The 25,137-nt window shown below is 35.4% G+C and overlaps 1 protein-coding gene across 50 annotated transcripts in view; it reads right to left on the reverse strand.

The window, feature by feature from the left end:
• RBFOX2 (RNA binding fox-1 homolog 2) overlaps positions 1-25,137 on the reverse strand; it is a 287,551-nt gene that overhangs the window by 13,396 nt on the left and 249,018 nt on the right. For 14 of the 50 annotated variants that reach the window (XM_078339464.1, XM_078339452.1, XM_078339461.1 and 11 more), the window contains 7 exons: positions 25,003-25,056; positions 14,845-14,937; positions 12,016-12,076; positions 8,878-8,931; positions 8,662-8,754; positions 7,350-7,482; positions 3,560-3,599 (listed from right to left, as the gene is read on the reverse strand). In XM_078339464.1, the coding sequence (XP_078195590.1) occupies positions 3,560-3,599; positions 7,350-7,482; positions 8,662-8,754; positions 8,878-8,931; positions 12,016-12,076; positions 14,845-14,937; positions 25,003-25,056 (528 nt within the window). Of the gene's footprint in view, positions 1-481; positions 525-3,559; positions 3,600-7,349; positions 7,483-8,661; positions 8,755-8,877; positions 8,932-12,015; positions 12,077-14,844; positions 14,938-25,002; positions 25,057-25,137 lie in introns of all 50 variants that reach the window. The other 36 variants (XM_078339469.1, XM_078339466.1, XM_078339449.1 and 33 more) reach the window with 9 other exon arrangements.

Here is a 25,137-nt window from a genome sequence, read left to right on the forward strand (position 1 = left end):
ACTTTAAACTTACGTAGCACCACAGCCTAACTACTTCACTACAGGGCCCAAAGTGGGATTCAGGAATCCTATTTGTACAGTTTGACTTCCTCTTTTTTCTCTTTTCTAAATTTATAGTAGTGAGAAAATGTCCCCAACTGCTAAGATATAAATATAAAAAAACAGTTTAAATAACACAGGTAAATGTGACTGACAAATTAAAAGATGTGGCAGTGATGGGACAGTGCATAGTATACACCTGGCTGGGATATGTGTCAAGAGGACAGGAGCACTTAATTTTGGAGGAAGTGCCATTATGTACGGAATGTGACTGTGTGCACTGCTGAGGTAGCAGGGCTTAGATCACACGCTCACAAGTCTTGATTGTCCAAAAAAGCCTCTGTTCCCATCTCTAACGTGGAGCTGGAATGGTTAGTATAATTCAATTTTTTCACTGCAATCCACAATCTGATTGATTGGCAGGTCACACTGGCACTCCTACCTGAGGTATTTTAGCGCTAATGATTGGTTCCTGTAAGACTATTCTATAACAGAACACAGGAAGAGCAGTTCAAAAAACACAGCTGTGGAAGGAAAACAATCATACAAAAAGCCCGCTAAGGGGCCCACCAGCCTTTTCTTTCCTTTGGATGCAAGCATGCTTTTCACAGGAGGTGAATTAGGAGCAGTTTGTTATCCCATTTAAAAAGTGAATTAGGGCAAACTATGCCTTTTCTCTTGGTCAGAAAGGAAGAGGGAGGGATGGATACATAATCTAGCTGCCACACTCCCAGATCCTATCACGGTAGGTCTCTTTACAAACTAGGAACACAATTGCCAGATCAGTTCTCCAGAGAGGAATGTGCCATAAAAGAAACAGAAAGAAAATGGCTAGCAGGAATCACTGTCTAAGAATGGAACAGTGAAAGAGATTACAAAAACCTTGCAAAATTAATAGCCTAAATTAATTTTACTTAAGCAAAAACAGCAATTTAAAATCTTCAAGCTCCGATTCAGTGCATTTTTTATGCTAAACTCTCTATTCCTTCTGTTTCTAATATGCCTTTCAGAGGAAATAAGAACTAAATGTATAGTGACAGATTTCCACAGATGGGAAAATTTAAGGAGAGAAGCAGAACAAACTCAAGGCAAAATAATAGTTTTTTTGTTGTTTGTGTGTTTCTGAAGAAGTTCCTTTGCTCCCTCACATGTGGAATAGAGAACACACAGGTTTAAAAGCAAGTTATATTAGGCCTACCTCAGTAGTTACCTTATAATGTATTCTCGCTTTTCATGTTTAGGCGTGGATATTATTTCAGCACTAGTGACCAACTTTTTTCTCTAAATAACTCTGCTTTAAGATAGGAATTAAGAAATAATAACATTACTCTTAATTACTTTCATTAACAAGGGGACACTGATTCAAAAAAATTATTTCAGCAAGAAACACTCAATTACTTGTGTTTAGCTCAGTAAGGTAATCCAGTTAGTAGATTAAAAAAAAATCAAGAGTATTTTATTAACAGGTGCAGAAAAATCATGTCTCAATAAAATCTTACATTGTGAAGTAAGGAAATGAGAGAACTATTTAAAAAAATTGGTTGACTGACTTAACAAGGTTGAAGTGGACAACTCTTTTGTTTTTTTTTTCCCCTGAGATGTAGTCTAGCTGTTTCCCAGGCTGGAGTGCAGTGGTGCAATCTTGGCTCACTGCAACCTCTGCCTCCAGGGTTCAAGTGATTCTCCTGCCTTGGCCCAAGCAGCTGAAACTACAAGTATATACCACCACACCTGGCTAATTTTTGTATTTTTAATAGAGATGGGGTTTTACCATGTTGGTCAGGCTGGTCTCAAACTCCTGACCTCAACTGCCTGCCTCGGCCTCCCAAATTGCTGGGATTACACATGTGAGCCACCATGCCTGGCCAAAGTAGGCAAGTCTTAATAAAATATAAACAGGTTGTATTTAAGAAAAAAATTTGATTTAAGAAATAATTCAAATGGAAAATCTTGCTCTAATAGACCAGATTTCAAGAAAACAAGTTAAATAACATAAAGATGAGTTTCATGAGAATATGGACACTAATGTACATGGGAGAATGTACATGCTAACATTGTATGTAAGTATGTGTATTTAGAAATGTATAATCTGGTATAGAAGCAGGATAGATTCCCCAGTTCTCAAGCTTCACTGTGAATGTAGGAAAAAAGGTATCTTTCATTACTTGTTGAAAATATTCTGAGGAAAGAGGTGGATTTTAATTAAAGTACAAGGAGAGGTAATGAAATATGGATTAGCTGGGTTTTAGGCCTGACTGAATTAATAATTTATGTAATTCTGGGTAAGCCTCTGAGAAATATATCTATACATGAAGGTTGGACCAAATCATGGCTAAGGTTCCTTCAAGTAGTTATTAAATTAAGGCCTTTATAGGCCTACACTAAGTAGTATGGGTAAGTCACCTGTACCTCGAAGAACTGTATTATTCCATCTCTACTTCCTACAAAAAATAAAACCTCTGAGTACATTCTGCAAGTACATTAACTTTTTTAGGTTGTGTGAGAATCTCTGGTAGACTGTGAAAACAGTTCACTAAAAAGGTTCTCTTACTGATTTTGGAAAGTAAGGGTGGAGAAAGCATTTCTAGACAATTTTAACCTATCCCCACAGAATCATTTCATGCTGATAAGTTTTTCTTATAAAAATTCTTTCCTGATGACTTAAGTGGTTAGATCAAGCTTGCATTCAGAAAAAGTCCACCTGAAGAGGTCATAATAAAAGACTTTAAGACTCAAAAACTTCAACTTTGTCAATTACTTTGTCCACATTTCAAATAACATGTGACAAACAATCATGGAACTTTAATAATAGCTAGACAGTTTAAATACGGCTAGTAGAATCAGCAAATCGATAGTCAAATGGCTGTAAGAAGAGTCTGGGTTGCTGATTATGCTACTCATTTCCCCCAGTGGCTCTTAAGAACTAAATGGGCATTTTCTCATTACTATACACTCTTCGCTGGCATCGGTTCCTTATTTCACTATCACAAGGACATGTTCTCTCAAAGTATGTAAAAGAGGAAAATGTACAGATCAGAAAGCTTATTAACCTCTACATAAATCAAAGCTCTAATGATCTAAAGAGCGATGTGAAATGAGAAGAAAAGCAGAAAAGGGAAAGAGCTGGTTTAAGGCTAAGCTAGTCCTGTTATTTATGTATGCAAATGACACGACAATAATAAAAGACTTTAAACCTGCTGATCATCTCACAAGTAAATTAATGATCCACAGAACATCTGTGGGGTATACGGAAGGGAAAAGAATATGTCCAGTAGACTGACACTAGCAATGATCAGGAAACCCAAAGGCTTAGTTTTTGCACCCAGGGGCAAGCGCAGTGGCAGAGAAGCATGCTTGCATTCTTAAATATATAAATATTTATATATATATATCCACAAGGAAAAAGAAAATTAAAATTAAATAAATTAAAAGGAAAAAATAAAACCAAACCAAAGAAACAGAAAAAAAAGGCTGGCTTGTCAGGGGATGGGGTCGAGAAGGCCCCAGTGTGTGTACTTACATAGAGGTCAGCACCGTAAAATCCGTCCTGGTAAACCACACTGCAGAAAATCCACACAAAAACAAAAACAAAAAAAAACAAAAGAACAGAAACACATTCCGGTTATTGAGGACGGCAGCATGCACATGCGCTCTACACAGGCAGGTGATGTATGAATACATAACCCGGGCTTGGGGCCTCAGCAAGTCAGTGAGAAAAATGTGAAAGTGCACACAAATGTTACACAGCTCCAGGACATGCGAGGAGAGGGAAAGGTGTGCAAAACTGGAATGTGCAATCCAGATATTCAGTAATTAAAGTAAGACTAACACAGTAAAAAACACTCCTAAAAGAGCCTATTATACCTATCTAAAATCTGCTGGCTTGGAAACAACTTTTTGTATGAGGAGTATTTTTTTTTTTTTATTTAAAAAGCTTGCCCTAGGAGGAAGTTTCCTTTTAAAGAGCTTACAAAGTAGGGTAGGGATGAAGAGGGATTTAACATGAAAAAACTGAACCCAAAGAATTCTACTAGGGCAGGGCCTGTATGCAAAGTATGTTTTAAAATTATGTTTAAGTATTTTGTTTTCAGTATTGTAATAATATGTAAATGTTTTTCTGATATCCATACATCACCTGCTTTTTACCCTGCACATTAGACATGCGATAAGATTTGGCTGATCACACAAGCATGCAAAGTATTATTATTCAGCATTTTAAGAACCAATGCAACACCTCAGAAAAACAAGTCAATCAATTCTGACCAAAGTAAACAGAGAAATGTAATTAAAAAAAAAAAAAAAACACAACCAAAAATACCCACAATGCATTGCTTTCACAAGCAGAGATAATGAGCTAAAGGTTAAGGTGATTGGTCCAAGGTCCAAGAATTGAAAGGTGCAGTGGGGATCCCAGATAGTAACAATATAATCCAGAGTGGGAAGGAGTAACTGGAAGATTTTAAGGGTTCTTTTTTGACTGTAAGAGTATTCATGGAATTCTGAAAAATACAATTGATAACTGAAGTTCTGGGCTTGACCAAAGAGCATCCTGTCTTATTTAAAATAATAAAACTGAGAAGGTAGCTGGTTAAGAATAGAAGGGTTTATTTTCCTGTTTAGAGAATGAATTTGTAGCAAACAGACAATCCATGGCTTAAAAAAAAAAAAAAACAACAAAAAAACCTAAGCAACACTATATTCTTAAACATAGATTTCCAAACTTTTGAGGTATTTTTGTGCACACAGACTTTCCCCAAAACATTATTTTGGGACCAAAAGACATGGAATAGCAGTAGAGATAAAAGATAAAACTTTCTTCTTCACATTTGTTAAGTCAAGATCAGGTTGTTTTAATTTAGACAATCTGTTCATTGATTATTCAACTAAAGAAGCTGGAAATTTTCACTCCTACCTTCTCGGTTACAATAAACAAGCTGGCAAGTAAAGTCATCAAATCATATTTTTAAGTTGAATGTAAAATAACTTGTTTCTTATAGGTAACTAGAATGTTTCTTAATTCTATTTCCAGTGACATTTGGTTATATTTTCAGGATAGTGTGGTCATATTTTGGAATGCCCCAAATATGCTATGCCCTTGTATCACACAACAGGCAAATCAGACTCATCTCTGATGTTTATTTAACTAAGTCCCTTCCATTTTCATAGTTTCCAGCTGCAGTTAAAGTCTGATATTAGAAAGTAATCTGCCTCCTAATTGCATTTTAGTGAAAAAAAGGCTTGTTCAAAATGAGAAGGCTGATAAAATAGAAAGCATTGAGACCAAGTGGTGATTAATTACACTTCAAAGATCTTAGTAAGGGGATACAGGCAAAGATTTACAAACATGCCTTCTATAAAGAAGTGCTGGCATTAAAAACACGAATACATGTATCCTAAGTCAAATCACTTACTGGGAATATTCATCTAAATTCTAGAAGAATTCCAATATTCCCTGTATCAAATGCCACAAGGAGGCTAGAACATAAGGATTAATGACGAAGTTAGTTTACTAAGCTGAAAAGCAATTCTAGGCCGTTCCCATGAAATACTGGACTTATTCCTTGCCATCTTCCATGTAAACAGTGCTTTAGTTAATAAAAAGAAAACATGGGAAATTAGTGTTCAATGTAATGCACAGAAGTTGACATGATTAGACATAAAGAGAAAATGTCTTTGAGTAAATATATATCTGACACAGACTTGGTAGATAATGGGTTCTCAAGTTTGGCCAATATACTGAAATGACTGTATTGAACAGGACTTAATTCAACCACTTTATAAAGTAATTCAGCAATGTTCCAAAATAAGAAGTCCCATATTTCTGGTGAGTAGACTCTCTGTGCAAATATGACAATAAACTCTCTTGGATTACCATGGAAGACATTTCACAAACAATTTTCCTAGTGTGTAAAGCTTCCAAAAGCTCGGTTTAATGTTTCATTTGAATATTTCTTAATAAAATAATATTGCATATTCACTTCTTTAAAGAGATGTCAGAGGTTGAAGGTCAAAGGTCAAGTTGAGAGAAAAAAGGATTAAAATAAAAGTAAGTAATGGCATAAGATGGAGATGATGGAATGCATGTGATTTAAATGTCTACAAACTCTAAACAGAAGTTAATTTCTGAAGCAGTTCCCTTCCAGTGTCTTTTGGAGCCTGCCTACTTCAACATACCTTGTCTAATAAAAATGTTTAAACTCTGTGGAACAGAGAACTTCTAATGGTACATCCATTTGGTCTATTAATCAATGAATGAGTGCTAAATTAGTACATCTCAAGGCTAAGCCAATTTTGCTGTCAGAAAAGGACATACAAAGGAGGCTCCTTCCCTTTATATTTTAACCAAGTAGCAGCCAATAAACTTCTCTGCAGCTACTTATTCCTCCACAAGAATACAAAAAAAAAAAAAAAAAAAAAAAATCTGTCATAGGCAGAGAAAAGATAAAGAGAAATGTCACATCTTTGATGAAGAAGTTCTTGGTACAACTGACTTCTGAAAGACCACTCTTCATAAAAATTTACATTTTAGGCTGACACTGAGAAACCACTAAAAACAGAACCTGCCATCTTCACTCCTTTTCCCCATCCAGTAACAAAGGATTTATTTGTTGCTATGGAATCATTCCACTGCATGAGACACCCTCCATAAAAAAATCAAATGGTGAAGGATGCTCAGCTACAGTCGTCGTTTTACCATCATTCAGAAGCCAACTGCAGTTTAACTCTTCCTACTTCTCCCTCTCTCCCTTGATTCAATTGGACTTGGTTCATCTTAGAATTAACCTCTTTTAATCCGTTTCCTACAAAGAAAGCAAATCCATTGTGGGTAACTAGTTCTGCTGCTCACCACCCAGGCAGTGAAACCAAAGGGGAGGACACATGTGACAGCCTCCGCCCCAACATGGGGTGGTAATAAGGGGGTGAACACAGCAGATGCAGGCTTGTACTACAATCTTGAGCTCCTCTTTTGGTTCTCTGCAGTAATGTTAATCCATATTCGTGCGCTGCTGAGTGAACTTCATGCCAACACACTGCTAGTAAACACAAGACGGTTCTGGCTACTGTCTTAAGCCATTAACATGAGGGCTTAAGGTGGCCAAAATGAAGACTTATATAATGAATTGACATTTTGTTACATTCAGATGATGGTATATTTTGGTTCTTGTCATCTAATCTGTTAATTTGCAAATACACTAAATGTCTACTATGTAACACGGCAACATCCCAGAAGTTATGAGAGGGCCATGGTATTCTTTTTTGGTTCAACTGTTTATTTTAGAAACATACTGATTTTGGAATCTAATGCTTACCCTGGATAGGCGGGGATGGCTGTTGGAGGCACCGCTCGGACTGCACCATATACTGTCCGCCCTCTGCCCCTCAAATGGGCTCCTCTGAAAGCGGCTGCCGTGGTGGCTGCAGTAGGGTAAGGGAAGCCAGGAACTAAAGGGAGACCCAAAATATGACAGAAATTTCAACTTGCATTCCTATTGAATACAGGATATACAGTCACAACTTTCTATGAACCAATTATAGAAAAGATATGAACCACATCTTTCTTGAAAAGGTGGCATGCATTCAATAAACCTCCTACCCTGGGTCTCTCAGTGGGCAAGAAATGGAAAGAGAGACCCAACATGCAAAAGCAAAAGATTCCATGCCTCATTCATCACAAATCTTGAGTGAGCGTTCTCTGTTCTTCTCAATTTCGGCTTTACAAGGCAAGTGAGAAACAGGTCTGGGAATGACTGCCATAACAAGAGACTTTTAATTACTGTGGGCAGTCTAAATCAGATTGACATAAACTCTTCAACCGGTCAGTTATTATTAACCTTGCTTCCAAACGTTAGTATGTGCACATAATAATTATTACTCAAAAAGAACATTATTTTTTTATTTTTACATGGCAACAACCTCCAAGGCACACAATAGTCTTTAGACATTTCATTTCATTAGTCAATTTCATTCTTTTATCTACAACATTTTAATCCACAAATGTAAGGTGAGGGAAACCACTCCTCCCCTGTCCTTAAAAGAGGCAGACAGTTTCTAAGGGCCTCATATCCAAAGAGGCAGACAATGTCTAAGAGCCTATTTTAAGTGTGCCGTCTTCTGGAAAGCATGCAGAGACACTGATTCCATGTCCACTGAATCCTGTTTAATTACACCTCTTGCTGGAGTAAAATGGCTCAGGTCAAAATGACTTTAGAGAGATCATGAGAGCTGAGAATAATCAGTAATGCTGGAGGTTATTTCTAAGTGATCCTCTGCTGGAGAACCTGTGGCTGACTTGCAGAGAAAATACGTAATATACTCTACACAGAATCGCTTCTTTTGTTTTCTTTATCATCAAGTACAGACTAAAATATTCTTCATATGCCCTTACCCCCTCTACCTATTGCAACTGTTTTTGCTTTGTATCAATCTTAATATTTGGTCAGGAAAATTCTAGCACAGGTTAAGCAGGACAGGGCACTGGGATAGTATTTAATATTCCTCTCAAGAAATTTTCATTTCAGTTATGTATTGTACCAGGAAACAAACAAAAAAACAAAAAAACCAGCACATGACAGTTCATTCACTACAGTGAAAATCCATGCCAGACCAACATAGGCTACTTACTGATTAAAGGAATGTAAGTGTTGATACCCCCTCTTCCTGACAGGGGCACTGCTGCATCATTGCCTAGAGATACATCTGCTTGAAAGCTGGATGCTGATTGCATTTAAAAAAAAAAGTTAAAAATGAAAAAAGATTAAAAAAGGAATAGCTAATTGAAAAACAACAGATGCTATTACAATCAAATAGCACAAATGGAAACATTAACTTAAATGCTACCTGCATATAACTCTGGACCATATACAGCTCCAACTACTGGGCTTAATTTCCAACCTGTAACACACAAAAAGGAAAGTGAGCATTTAAGACTACTTGAGGAAAGGAATGATTAATGCATGGCAAGTTGGCTTCAGCCATGGCTGGGGCTATTTTTGCCTATTACCAACTTCTCTTTAGATTTCCAGCTTAGGGTTTATATGAGAGAGTAACAATAGTAGAACTAGCACACAGTGAAGAGATAATGAGGGGCTGGGTGTGGGAGCTTGGCAGGAGTCATGATGTTGGGAAGGAGGAAGATGGAGAGGGAATGAGAGGAGAAAAAACAAATATAAATAAATCCTAGAGTTTGGTACAGTGTTCTCACAGAATTACCCCAGATTACCTATTCTTCATTCAGAAAAAAGAAAGAAGACAGACTGTATGTTACTCTGTACCACACTGTGATGCACTTTCCTAACCCTGTTGATTACTCTAGTTGTTTAATAAAGGTATCCTTGGGCTGAACTAAAATTTAACGTAGATCTTTGACTCCATGTTCAATTATACAATGCTGGTATCCCAGGTAAACTGAAATTCACTTTCACTGGGATTAACCATTGGGATTTTATTGGGGTTCACCAACTGAAAATCGAAAGACAGGAAATAATAAAATTCGAGGTACAGTCCCAATTTCCATGAATGTTTTCTGAGGTTTTAATGTGTGATAATCACTTTTAAGTTAATCAGACTTTTTAGTTAAAAAAACACCAGAATGCTGTGGAACATTAGCTTAAATATTTATAAATATTAAGAGTTTCCAAATAACATTATGTTTAATGTCAACTTTATTTCTTCTTTCCCTTTTTTATATTTATAGGAATATGGCAAGTATTTTTAAAAAATAAATAATATATTATTGCTTATTGAGAGTGAATAAAGGTAGAATTCCACATGAAAACTTCAATAACTATTAATTGAATTTTACATATAAGCAAAAATATTCTATATTATTTTTCTGACTCATTTGTTTTCTTTTATATTAAGTCCCTAGCATTGTGCCACACTACTAGTCTATAAATATACAAATGAAAGGAACAAAAGGCCAGAATTGGCCTTCTCTCTCTCTCTCTTTTTTTTTTTTTTTTTTTTTTCAGAGACAGAGTCTTGCTCTGTTGCCCGGACTAGAGTGTATTGGCACAATTTCAGCTCACCACAACCTCTGCCTCCTGGGTTCAAGTGATTCTTGTGCCTCAGCCTCCCAAGTAGCTGGGACTACAGGCATGCACCACCATGCCCAGCTAGTTTTTACTTTCATAAGAGATGGGGTTTCACCATGTTGGCCAGGCTGGTCTCGAACTCCTGACCCCAGGTGATCCACCCACCTCGGCCTCCCAAAGTGCTGGGGATTACAGGTGTGAGCCACTGTGCCTAGCCAGAACTGGCCTTTTCATTAGAATTATTGACATTACCAGATTTAAATGACTATAAGCAAAGACATTATTCAAATGAAAACTCATTCGGTCTGATTCAATCCAAGTTCCTGTTCATCATTTTATGTGCTCATAAAATGCAATGTCTTTTCAATATTCTACATAAAATGTTGGTAAAATCTAGGTTCAAATCCTACTTGAATTGTAAGAGCAAAAATATTCTGCAATATCAAATTACACTAATACTGTGCAACATTCCTGCACAAATTAAGAGATTCCAACCAACCCAAATGAGAATGCTCACTGGGAAATCATTAGGAGGAACCCAGCACAGTCTTGAGTTGCAATAATTTCTAAAAAAAAAAAAAAAGCAAAAACAAACAAACAAAAACCAAAGACAAAACAAAACAAAACAAAAAACCCTGGTGCCAAAAATCTGTGGTCTTAATTTATAAATATGAAAACAGAATTAGGTTAAAAAAAAAATTGTCTACTGTCACAAAGTAAAGAGTCAAACCTAGAAGTAGAATTTCTGTTTTCTGAATTCCAGTCAGAGGCTCTTTCTACCACAATATTTTCCCTAGATGTACATACAATCTGACATTCTTTGCCTCTCCTTTCTATTTTGTTTACGTTGAGTTTCTATCAAAGTTGTAGAGACTTGTTTTTGTAAGAGCAGTGAAAAGAAAGTCAGAGGTACAGTGGGAGGTGGTGGTAGCATATTTATAAAAGGAGTAGGAAAAATGCAACCTATGCTGATAAATTTGCATGATCTATGTGAAAAGCTGGGCTAAATGTATTTATTAAAGACTATGGGATATAGTTAATACTAATACTTTTCTCCTTGACTGAAGACATTATTGGCACATATAGCCACACTCTAGCAGTAGGTGTAAACTTTTTAAAAAAAATTGCAGAAACTCCCCACTTTTTTCTAGATATTAATAAAATCTTACACAGAACCCTAAATTGCTCAGACTAAAGTATAGCTGAGACCTTAGGATTCAATCCATTTGGTTTCCTTTTTCTCCCTCAAACTGGCTCTGCAGAGCACAGTCTGCAAAACCACCACTGGGCTACAGATTAAATTTATATTCCATTTTATTCGGAGACCACGAGTCTAGATTAAATTTGGCAATGATGTAACAAATTATTCATAGAAAATTCCTTCTCAATGAGAAACACTTACAAAGCTTACTTCATGATACATAATCATGAAATAGAAAATGATGCACACATAACCATACTCATGGCTGTTACCTCTAGGCCTAAGGAGAGCAATGGGTCCAGAATTATAAAGGGATTAAAATACCCACTAACTTATTCCACTTATGCTCAGATGAATGAAAGTCAGTAGTAAAAGTGAGAGTTGGTGGGCATCCCAGGGAATTATGGACAAGTCTAACGTTATAAAGAACTATTGCAACTAAAAAAGAAGGTGCTCAGGTGGGATCCAATTTGGGTTAACAGGCAACTAGATAGCCTGTCTGCACTGTGTAAAAGATGAACTTTACTTAGAACATAACACCTTAATAACTAAAGAACTTAGTTCAATTATAATGACAATGTAATTTGTAAACATAAAATAGTCTCCTAGGTAAAGAGACTACTTCAACACAAATTAAACTGTCTTAAGACTGAAATAAAGGGATTCTTAGAAGTTTATTAAAAACTTCATATATTTACACAAGAATAAACACTATTTTGAAGATGATTTATAATTTCTTACCATTTGCATATGGCGTGACCATCTTCTTATTGGTCATTACACGTGCTGTAGCATTATTTACCTAAAAATAACAAGGAGAAAAAAGGGCAGGGAGGAAGTAGACCACATTAGGGGATATAAAGTTGCACATCCCGCAACACAGTACTTAGTTTAAAATGTAAATTTCTGAGAGCATTGATTTAAATAATTAACAAAGCAATATAAAATATTAATATATAGTATTAATATATAGTATTTTAATTAAAGTGCTTATTAAATGAGGCAAACAAGAGTAAAATGAGTTTCTTGGTTTCCAAATATCAGTACTCCAAAAAAAAAAATACATTTGCAAGATCTTTGGACACCTTTTAAACAGAGAAACCTCTGTACTGAGGAAAATATGGAAAAAAGTAAACAGAAAACGGTATTAGCAATTCACTTTGAAGTTTGTTAATTAAAACAGGCTTGCCACATGGGTCATTAAATAAATTGATGGAAAGGTGATAACATAAATCTGATTTCACCTGTCCTACTGTTCAGCATTTTTAATGTTTGTCTGGGATTTTTACTGTCTGAGCTTAGTAAACAAATATAGAAACCCAAGATTCCCATGCTGATAGCCTTCAGGATCATTCTAAATTTTCTAGACTACATGGTCTATCAATTTAAGAACAAAGCTTTTAAGAAAGCCTTTAAAGTAGGCACTTCAAAGAATTGAGAAAACAAAGTGTTTATTTTGTTTTACGGTACTCTCTACCCTCATGACCAAACTGCATATTTGAAAGCGTCCTCAGTGCCAGAGTAAGCAGGTGTTACAAAGACGGTACTGCTGAAGAAAAGATGAATGGAACTCAGATGCCAGCATCCTGCAGCCCAGTGACAGAACCAGTCTCAAAGCTTTTGCAAGGAGGGTAAAGCCCCACCATAGATAGAACTTGACTTATACGGTGTTGTCAGGTCATACAACATGCCAATTGAAAAAAGAATCATAAAATATAAATGACTTATTTTTGCCTCTTCAAATTTACATTGTATTCAATTTGTTGGTGATAAATTTGTGTTATGAAAAGACCAATTTCAAGTAGAATTAGAACTAAAAAAACCTCTTCTTATGTCTTTTAAGATCTGTACAGTGACACTCCCCCTACATGAGGAAAGAGCTTGAAACTCCATTTACTCTAGTTTTACCCACTAAATAATATAAACATTTCACATTTAAAAAGAAAGAATGGGATACAACAATGATGAGACTGAGAGCATGCAGTTAAAAAACACACACACACAAATGAAAGAAAGAACAATCAATTTTGGAAAGAAGGGAGAAAGTGAAAAGCAAGGTTCTCACAGACAAGGATTAGAATGGAGCAAAAGCTGAAACCAGCTGCTGGAGCAGAAAGCAACCAAGCACTTAAACGGAAAAATGGCCAGAACCAATCAGAAACCACCAGTCAGCGAAAAAGGGACCAAGAGCTGCATGTAACTGAAGGGATGAGAAAGGAGAATAGGGAAAAGGACAGGAGCAAGGATTTGGAGAAAGAGAATAAGGTAGGGAAAAAGAAGTCAGGAAGGGTGTAATGGGCAAAGAAAGAACAGTCAGAGCTACAAACATGGGTTTGGGAAACAGAAAAAGTAGGGAAGGAAGTAGGGGCAGGAAGTGCATTAATAAAACCAGCCAAACTGGAGTTCAGTAACTCTGAGTAAGATGTGCAAGGGGAAAAAAATCACCATGAAGTCAGTAATCAAACAGCTCAGACTGCTACAAAACAATATGTACATCCAAAATCCAGGCGGCATTACTCAACAGCATTGAAAATAAAAGGGGGAAAGGAAAAGGAAGAGGAACAACAAGTCAAATCACATTTTGTAGTGTTAATGTGAGATGGCAGATGGACTTTTTCTTTCTTATTTAACTGTTTTGTAATTACATTTTTAAAAGCTTCTTCTCTAGTGCTTTTGTTTCACTTACCGCCAACGGGCACCATCGCCAGCATTGTGTATAGTTACCATGGAAAGAGTGAGTCAAGTGAAGGGCCCTAAATGCTAAACCATTGGAAAGGAGGGGAAAAAAAGCAAAATATGCAGACATCTTACTCAAAATGGTGGCTTTTACATTTAATACTTTAAAAAATTGGGAAAGGGGAAAGGAGCCAGTTAACCTTCGATGTGTTAACAAAAAGGGCTGGTGAATACCAGGTGGTAGACTTAGTCATAATCACAGTACATTCGCCAGCCAGCCATCAAACCCTCTGTTTAAGAATTTTATCCATAAAAATTTAGCTATCAAAATTCTTCGTATTAGATATATTTAAAAACTATATGAGTTTTGGATTTTTTTCCTCCCTCCCCACAATCTCTAGAATCTTCTATTCTGTGCTTATCATGCGCACATAGAGGCAAACTGGCCTCCCAAGAGAGGATATTGGCTGGCCCCTTGATTCATTATAGAACACAGTGTTATAAATTGGATAGTTTTTTTTTTTAAAACAATTTAAACATTAGTTTTGCTTAGGCCTGATCACAGGAATTCAGAGTCTTGCAAACTGAAGCAAAGGAAAAAAATCAAGAGAGCAGAAGGATGAATATTTTGGAGGAAAAACATAAATGAAAAACATACACACACACAAAGTCAAAATTAAAACCCCCAAACAACCAATAAATGAGGAGGGAGGCAGACAGAAGTGTTACTTTTATACATTTTAGTGCAAGAAGGTGAAGAAGACAGAGATACAAACACACATACATGTGCACGCGCACACACAAGACAGGGTTCCAAATGTGAAATAAGTGAGGCAATACAAAAAAAGAGAAATAAAAATATAAACCAGAAATTGAATTATTAAAGACATGCACCTCGATTTTACGGCCCTCTACCACGGTGCCGTGTAATTTCTCCCTGGCCCTGTCTGCATCAGCACTATTCTCGAAAGTTACGAACCCGAATCCCTGCATGCAGCGGGAGAAGGGGGGAAAACATGCACATCGTTACATTGAAATACTGATCTCTTGGTAAATAGAGAAAAAATATCATAGTGTGAAACTGACATCAGCAACAACTCAGCAATAGTCTCCCAAAGTCACATTTTTGGTCCATGCATATTTGTAAAGGGAAATTAAATCCAATAAAAGAATAAAGAACTGTAATAATAATAATAATTAACAGCAATGTAATAATAATAAAATAAAACATAAAGCATATGAGGCCAGACCAAAATTAAGGTACAGAGTTACTCGGGTCAAACTACTCAACCAAGAATCTGAAGATTTTTTAATGTCCTACCTTTCTCTATCAATTCATGTTATTAATTTAATGCACATGCCCCTTTATGTAATATTAAAAAATACTTAATTAAATTGACTCTCTGACATCCCAAATCTATTATTTCCCAGTAACCGCTACATGAAATCTGATATTCAGGTTCAACATTGCATAATGAGATTTTTTTAAAGTAGGGCTAATCATTTTAGCCCCTTGTTGCTGTTGCATCTATCACTATTAAATTTCTTTGGGAACAGGATAATTTAGGACATAGTCAGTGTACAATTCTGTATGTACTGGGTGTGGAAGAGGAGAGCATTTATGTTCTTCTAAGCAAATAAAAACATCACTAAACAGCGGTCAATTATAACTTTTCTTCAATGCCCATTTTAAATGACCAGATTGGCACTTGGTGTAAATATATGTTCAACTGAATTTCAGAAAACTGCTAACCCAAATTTGCCTAAATTATACATTTATTGATAGTTATGTATGCTATTAAATGTAGTAGTAATTTTCTATATATAGAGAAAAAAGAAACAATCAATGGGCAATGGGAATGAGATCTACATTAGTGACATCAGTTCACAGAAAAAGAATATTCGTAGAAAAAGAATATTGGAAAATAGCAATGCAGTTGGTACAACGAGTTAGGAATAATTTACTTGTTCCTTGCAAGAGACTACAAAAATGGAGTGGAACTTTAATTCATTAAATAGACAAATCAGGAGACCAGGAGCTGACTAACTTCACTCCTTTGTTCATTACTACCAATTTTAACACAAGTACCATTTACCATTCACTTACATGACTTTCATAAAACATCATATTAACTTCATTCTAGGTGCTTTGTTCTTATCATTCTACTTCGCAGCTATAATTTTACAAATAATTTCCATGCTATTTATATCTGCAAAGTAGTAAAGTATTAGGATTTTCTGCAAAGTCTTCATTTGCCAATAACTTCATTGTCTTGCTAGTTATTTTTTGAAAATTCTACTGTAGGATAACCCAGAACCCTTTAATTTTAACTGAAGTTCTGCCTAGCTGCTTAATAACATGAGCATACTTCTCTCTATAAAAAACATGTTCTTAACTGACATGGTAAACAATGTGCATTGCTCAATAAGATTTTATAAAAGCAACTCTATTTTTCTGAAGGATCTGATAACTCAGCATTCTAACTGATTATGTGGGTGGGTGGCGTTTTGGAGAATTCCAATGGTTGATCTCTACCCACAATTTGGACATCACAAATACTCTTGAAAGTGCAATGCTAAGCTGATAGAAAATTTAAAATGTATGTTGCTTGGGATGAAATACTACTGGTAATTTCAGCTGATACTCGCCTATAGAATGCGTAATTTGTTGAAAATATCAACAGAAACTATTTTCATAAATGAAATTTTGGTATCAACATTTATAGCCACTTTGATACCACAAGGTATAAAAGGGCACATTAATAATTAGTTATACCATTTGTCATCTACACTAGCACCTGCTGAAGATAAGCTGCCAGTCCTCTAATCCTGGTGAGTCCCCCAACAAGAAAGTCAGACTTTTAAAGGAATGTCACAGAGAGTGATGAGTTTTAATATCATACTTTAAAAGCATTTTTGGCTGTATTCCAACTGATCCTCACAGTCATACATTTTATGACTTAGGTTAAATTAATACATTGTAAATTAATAGTTGGATTACTATTAAGTTATATGAAAACCAAGATCTAGGTTTTTGATAGCAGCATTATGACTGTATCTACACACCCACACACAAATATACATACTTGTTTGTATCTTCTTAAATACAACCATGAAGTAAAAAGAATAGATATGTTGGCTTCATTTTGAAGGTAAAGAAACTAAGCCAAACCAAGATTAAGTACTCAAGGATATACACATAATGGTGAGAAAAGTCTAAGCCTTTTCAAATCTCAGTTCAGTATTCTATGTACTAAACTGTACTAGTCCGAAAATCCTTCATTTTTTTTTTCCAAATCTAATTGCTAAGTATCTTCTATAACTTTCTTTTCTCGAACGTGTTGAAAGAACATTAGGGACACAAATACTGCATCCAAAAGAATGGAAGGTGGTATGATGAGCATTGAAATTTTAGAGTAAGCAAATGACAACGTTTAACATTAATGTCTGCTTGTACAGGATTTTCTCAATAATGACTTTAACATTCTGGAACAAAATTGCACTTCCTTTTTTTGTTTTATATTTTATTGCACTTTAGGTTCTGGGGTACATGTGAAGAACATGCAGGATTGTTGCATAGGTACATACATGGCAATGTGGTTTGCTGCCTTCCTCCCCATCACCTATATCTGGCATTTCTCCCCATGTTATCCCTCCAAAATGTTTTAAAAGTGTTTTATAAAGAAAGGTGCTTATACACCAAAGGAAACGATAATAAAGATACCAAAAATATAAAAATAAAGCAATCTTCATAAGCATTTTTTTCCCTGGGGTGATAGGAGGAAGAAGGCCTTGTTGATGCTTTGGGACTCTTTAATATGAAACATAAAGGTAAGAAGATTTCTTTCTTTGCTTTGAAGATAAACAGACCTTGCAACAGGCGGAATAATGGCTTCCGAAAGTTGTCCACGTCCTAATCCCCAGAGCCAGTGAATATGCTACCTTACATGGCAAAAGGGATTTTGCAGATGTGATTAAGTTAATGATCTTGAGATAGAGAGAGATTATCCTGGATTATCCAGTTGGGGCCAATGTAATACAGTGGCCCAATGTGGCCACTGTACTGTGCTTATAAGTGAAAAGCAGACAAAGGAGAGACAGAATCAGAGTAAAGCAGCCTGACAAAGCCTTGACTGGCCACTGCTAGCTCTGAAGACACAAGAGAGCTATAGTCCAAGAAATGTGGGCAGCCTCTAGAAGTTAGAAAAGGTAAGAAAACAGATGATCCCTTAGAGCCTCCTGAAGGAACATAACACCTTGATTTCAGCCTTCTGAGACTCATTTTGGACTTCGGACCTCCAGAACTGCAAGATAATACATGTGTGGCTTTCAGCCACCCAATCTGTGGTCATTTGTTCAGAAGTCACAGGGAATTAATACATACTTCAGAATTAAAGTCCATGATTAGGAAGATGAGAGGTATGACTAAAATTTTTTTAAGTACTGTTCTTAAATACTTTTCTCTCACGTTTTAACTTTAAACAGGTGATTTTTCATCAACCCAGACTTTGTACTTCCTTATCACATTCACAATTTAGTTTCAATAGCATAAACTCAAATCTTTTTTTTTTTTTTTTTCCTGAGACAGAGTCTCACTCTGTGGCCCAGGCTGGAGTGCAACGGCTCGATCTTGGTTCACTGCAACCTCCACCTACTGAGTTCAAGTGATTCCCCTGCCCCAGCCTCAGCAGTAGCTGGGACTATAGGTGCATGTCATCACACCCCACTAATTTTTGTATTTTTTGTAGAGATGAGGTTTCGCCATGTTGGCCGGGCTGGTCTTGAACTCCTGACCTTAGGTGATCTGCCCGCCTCAGCCTCCCAAAGTGCTGGGATACAGAGGTGAGCCACCATGCCCAGCCAACATGAACTCAAATTTTAAAACATTTTTAGAATATACTATTTCTTATTAAAATTTAGCATATTAGAAAAGGTACCAGAAACTGCTAAAGATGTTCACAGATTATCCAGGTTTAAAAGTTACCAGCAGAAAAGTTTGTTTACATGAACTCATATTTTGTCACTTCACTCTTAGAACTCTAATTGACATTAAGTTGGTCATTCTGATCTCTTGCTTTGGAAAAACAAGTTAGTAAAATTATGTATAATCTAAAATATTTTCCTTAGAACAGCTTCCAAATGATCATACAACCTATCAAACACTGTCTACACGGTTATAACATATATAGCAAATAGACTATATAATCTACAATAGATTTAATCTCAAATTCTGAACAAGAGGAAGTATTTCAGCTACATAAACAGATGGAAAATTTTTGTTATCTATATTTCTATTAATAAAACCAGGTTTTAAAAAAGTAAACTTTAATTTTGAATTAAAAAATGATTTTGACATGTTTGTCTACACCAGCACTATAGACAGAAATATAAGCCACATACATAGTTTAAAATTTTCTAATAACCACATTTAAAAAGTAGAAACAGGTGAAATTAATTTTGACAATGTATTTTATTTAATCCAATATATACACATATTAACATTTCAATATGGTATCAATATTAAAACATTATTACTGAGATGCTTAATATTCTTTTTTTGTGCTAATTCTGAAATCTGGTATCCATTTTTACCCTTACAGGCACACCTCAGTTTAAACTCTCCACATTTCAAGTGCTAAATGTGACCACTGTAGTGGGCAATGCAGGTCTCTATACTTTATACTCCTCTAAGTTCTCAGTCCTCAAAGTCCTTCTATATTAAACATTTAAACACACCAGGGTTACATTTATGATTTGCCAGGTATCTTAGCTGACTTCTGGAAACTGAAGAATGGTATATTTATGAGGTGTATGGTTTTAGTTAAAACTTCTACAATGGGTGACAGCAATTTCATAGCCTGCCTTGACATCCATTTATCATTGAGGACATTCAAGAGCCAAGTAACTGTCACCTTTTTAGTCTGGCCTCAGACTGCAATAAATAACAAGCAACAGAATGAACATTGTAAAAATGTTATTAAAATTTGTATAATTTTTTAATTTTTCAATCTCAGAAGAATGAGAAAGAAAATTTACCATGTAACTTTTAAGGGAGAAATCAAAAGCAGACGGATCTCCTGGGTATGGCCAGAACACAGAAATTAAAAAATAAATGAAAAATAAAAATAAAAATAAAGCCCATCAAATGGTAACAAAAGAAAAAAAAAATAAGCCCCTCAGAAACACATGCACTGTTAATTCAGTTTTAAATATGATTGAAAACACCATTTCACTTCGACATTACCTACCAAGTTTTACTGAAAGTCACAAAGGCCTACTTAGTGTGACTTACTTCCAAAAAAGTAACTTAATAATGTTTTGAAAGAAATAAATAATTTCCCTTTGCATGAAATTAAAGGCCATGGTAAAAGGCAAAAAACATTACAGCAAATTACTTGTGTCTAAGGAATGGAAATAGAAGTTTTATCTCCTCTAACTACAGCCTAAACTTAAGCCTAACCTAAACCTAGATTTCCATTATTCCCGAAATCCACCTGAGAGAATTAATGAGAACATGGTAAGGAGATATTTGCTAGGATAACTAGAATGTTCCTAGAGTAAAGATAAATTTTTAAGGTGATGGCTGTTCCAATTACTCTAATTATATCAATGTATTAGATTATCACATATACCCTGAAAATATGTACATTTAATATCTATCAATTTTTAAAAAAGAAAAAAAATTGCTAGAAATCTCAATACTTATTGCTGGGCTGTACAATGTTTGTAGTCTTTTAGTGGACTTAATAATTAGCACTATCTGAAGAGCTGAACAGTCTCAACATATTTAACATCTTAATATATACCCCTTCAAGAGACGATATACCAAAGTATCCTGGCAAAAATTTATAGAAAATGTAAATGCTATAATCTGTGTATTTCTTTATTTGATAAGCTTGATAATTATCACCAAAAATTATTATGTGGCTAAATGATGGTGAATACGATGGTAGAAAGTCTGATCCACAAAGGAATATTTTGAAAACAACAAGTTCTCAATCACTGAAAATTTCTAGCAGAGAATGCAAGGTCAAGAATACAGGGGGATGAACTAGGTGACCATTTTAGGTTATGCTTTAAGATTCTATATGAGAAAATAGACTAGAAGGATACATGAGAATCCGTAGTGAACATTTCTCTTTAATAAACTATGTATTTTTTTCTTTATACTTTTCATTAAGCATCATGTTTTCCTTTTGAAAGAGTGCTCTTTAAGCTGATACCCAAAGGATATATAAGGAGAGTAAACAATAGTATATCATTCAAACTGGTACACTCTCAGGGCAGAAGGGGTCATTTATTAATAATTATGCTAAGATAATAGGTATAAAATTGGGGCTATCCCAGATAAGCCTGGATATAAGGTCACTCTAGGCATTATTATTTGCATTAATAATCTGTCATTACCGGTGAAATTTGGAGAAATAGTAAAGCTATATTAACTCATATAGTAATTTTCTAGATTCTGTTTGAATAAATTAGTTAATTTTTTGGCAGGAGTACCATTTTCCATCATATATCTTAATAGTGCATTTTCAAAAGGCTAGCCTATCTCTGTTTCAGTTAATCAAAGAAACTTAGATACAGGTGATTCTATTTTTTTACAAAAGATTAGGGAGTAAAAAGACCACAATTCACATGAAATAATTAAAATATATATGTATGCATGCGTGTACATGAATATGATATATATTCATTCTATAATCTAGGTAAGCCAAATCTAGAATATGAAGGTAGAAGAAGAAAAAAGAAAAAAATAAAAAAGGTCAACAACAAAGAAAAAACGACTATAGAGTAATTCTGCTTTAAACACAAGCTGGAAAAAGAAAAATACTGGCAAATAAGGAGGGCGTGAGCATGGCAGTGGAACACTGTTTACTTATGTTTTCAAATGGGTATATTCTATAACCCTGGGTGACAGTCCTATTATATAAAATAAGATATGGTAAAGAGTTGCTTTTTGTTTTGGAACAATTTGATTAAACATTGTTTTACATGTAAGTATTGCTATCTAAAGAGTTATTTTGTGACTAGTTTTTCTAAAAAAATTCAATAAAGCTAATTTATGTATAGAAAAGCACTCTTTAAAAGTTAGAGCAACTCTTAAACAATAAAACCATATAAAGCCTCCTTTTCTCTGGTTCTTTTCAAAATACGCTGTAATTTTACAATCAATCCCAAACGTATAAAAGGAATAAGAAACTAAACTTAATTCATAAAATGAAAAAGTGCTCATTAATTTATCTTAGGTAGATCCCAGAGGAGGCATCTATGTGTTCGATTCCAAAATAAATCTCTATTAGGAGCCTCAGAAGAATTCCACGGGCACCCATTCCAGGAAAGAACTTTAGGAAGCAGTTAAGAAAGCTTGGAAGGACGAAAACAAGGTTTTGTATCAGTCCTTGAGGGCAGATTCAGGGCAATTCTTAATTCTGTGCTTTGTTTTTAAAACATTTACCAATTAGTACCTAGTCTGTGCACCCTTTAGCAGCCCAAAGAAAAATGGGGCAGTGAGGACACAGCATCAAGCTGACAGAAGCAGCCTATGCTTTTAGATTACCCAAAGAGAAAGCTCATGTCATTACTTTCAAATGAAAATTACATGGGAGAAGTAATTGGATCAGGTAAATTTTCAAAAATGTGGAGCCAGGATGCAGTGGCTCACACCTGTAATCCCAGCACTTTGGGAGGCCAAAGCAAGCAGATCATTGAGACCAGGAGTTTTGAAACCTGCCTAGCCAACACGGCAAAACCCTGTCTGTACTAAAAATACAAAAAACTAGCCGGGCATGGTGGTGTGTGCCTGTAATCCCAGCTAATCGGGAGGCTGAGGCACAAGAATCGCTTGAACCCAGGAGATGGAGGTTGCAGTGAGCCAAGACTGCACCACTGCACTCTAGCCGGGGCAATACAGCGAGACCCTGCCCAAAAAAAAAGGTAGCACCCAAATCCTTAAAGCCAATGAAAGAAGCCTTAAGAAAGATCAATTTCCTTTGCTTCACAATAATTCAAACAAATTATATTCTTGGTAAGGAGCAAGTCCTTAATGCCTGATGAAACTACATTGGCCTTCTAGTTGTTAGACTCTAGTTAAGAATATTTTAAGTGCATACATTTACAACTTAAAATATTTAAAACTACTACTTCAGATAGTAGGTTTCCAGAGTGGTCAATAATCTCCACATATTTTATTTTACACTCATGTGCTTATCTCTAAACCACTGTCATTTTCCCACCTTGTAGCAAAAAGGATCACACAAAATAAACACAAACAATGCGACAAAGGAACAGAAATCCACTGTGAGAAAAATTACAAGCATAGTTTTACTGGTTGCAGTCTGAATAGACTTCACTTTAAAAAATACTTACCTAGTGCTGGAGAAAGTTCTGTATAGGCATATTAATCGTTTTTGTTTTAACTGAAAACTGGAAGCTTAGAGTGTAATTACCTCTTTAATAATTAACAAAAAATTGTTATAGTCAGAATTAAACACTTTTAGTGTTGATATATTCTACAAAGGAAGGGAATAATAATAAGTAGCATTAAAACAGCACATACGTTTTTATGTGTACAGATGGGGGCAGGAGGTATATACCACTCTGTTATCAATTCCCAAAGTATGGTGAATTTGGAGTATGAAATTGGTAAATATTGGCTCATTTATTGGCTTTATTTAGCTTTCCCTCAAATTTCATGTTTAAGAGATTTAACCATAGCCAAAAGCTATTTTCAAAATTCAGTAGAGATGACCAAATGAAAATTAACTAAAAAATTGCTCTCACTTAACAAATGAAAGTAGCAAAAGCAAGGTAAATATTTACAGGCTTGGCCATAGCTAATGGTTTTGGTAGAATGTATTGCATGTAATGAGCAGTGAGCAAACTCTCAAGTAAAACATCCAAAAATTCAATTCATCAAATTCTTCATTTTTTTTCACACCACCACTGTAAGATTTTGCCATTCTCTTGTTCCTAAAACCATTGCTGTTTCTCTTAATGCATGGAAATTCTAATTCATATAGATTGGAAATTTAAAATAGTAAACAGGGGAAATAATTTTTTTGTTTTGAAAGTATTGCTCTGTCACCCAGGCTGGAGTGCAATGATGCAATCTTGGTTCACTGTAACCTCTGCCTCCTAGGTTCAAGTGATTCTCCTGCCTCAGCCTCCCAAGTAGCTGGGATTACAAGCATATGCCACCATGCCAGGCTAATTTCTGTATTCTTAGTAGAGACGGGGTTTCACCATGTTGGCCAGGCTGGTCTCGAACTCCTGACCTCAGGTGATCCCCCGACCTTGGCCTCCCAAAGTGCTGGGATTACAGGCGTTAGCCACAGTGCCCAGCCTAATAGGGAAAATACATTGTAATTAAAAATTTTAGTTCTTATATAGAACGTATTTAATACACACATAAAAGTACACACTACTTTCATTCTGATGCAAAAAAATCTAACTCACTATATGTGTCATTTAGGTGACTCTACAACCTGAGGACTGCCTATGTGTGTAGAATTTAAAGGAGGAAATCAGTTCATAGTGAATTCCTCAGTTATTGCTCACTGTGTTTAAGTCTTGCCATAATTTTCAAAAGAGACTGCATGTTAACTGAATAATCAAAACATTAAATTTGTTCTAAGTATGCTGTTTTGAAGCTGAATTTTGGCTGAATTCTTCTGATAGAATTCAGAATAGAATTCCCATAGAATTTCACCTTTTTTAGTCTTTGTGCTCTTCCTTTAAACAGAGAAAGCTGAGGCCAAAGTTAAGGCTCATAAAGAACTGTCATCTCCTACATCCTGTGTTCTTTACCTCCCACTCTCCCCTCAAGCTTCTCTGCTTCTTATTTCATCACCCCCCCCACCCCCATATAAGTATCAGAATCAAGTTTGGCCATGTGGTAGCTTATTTTTAGGGATAATCTAACCCAAGGTGGATACATAGGATACTTTTATGCAGGCTTGAAAACAGCTTATGTTTTCTGAATAGTTGGTATTTAAAAGAACACAAAACTAAAAAGAAATCAAGCACACTTGATATTGAAATGGAGCTTACCTTAGAGCCTCGTTCATTAAAGATTATTTCTACATCTAGGATTTTGCCAAACTGCTGCAGAGATAAAAATAAAAACATTTACTTATGGTCAGATTTTTATCCATATATTTTGCTCTCTCCTGAAATGGGAATAGT

This window comes from Callithrix jacchus, chromosome 1 (genome assembly GCF_049354715.1).
Source record: "Callithrix jacchus isolate 240 chromosome 1, calJac240_pri, whole genome shotgun sequence".
Taxonomy (NCBI): domain Eukaryota; kingdom Metazoa; phylum Chordata; class Mammalia; order Primates; family Cebidae; genus Callithrix; species Callithrix jacchus.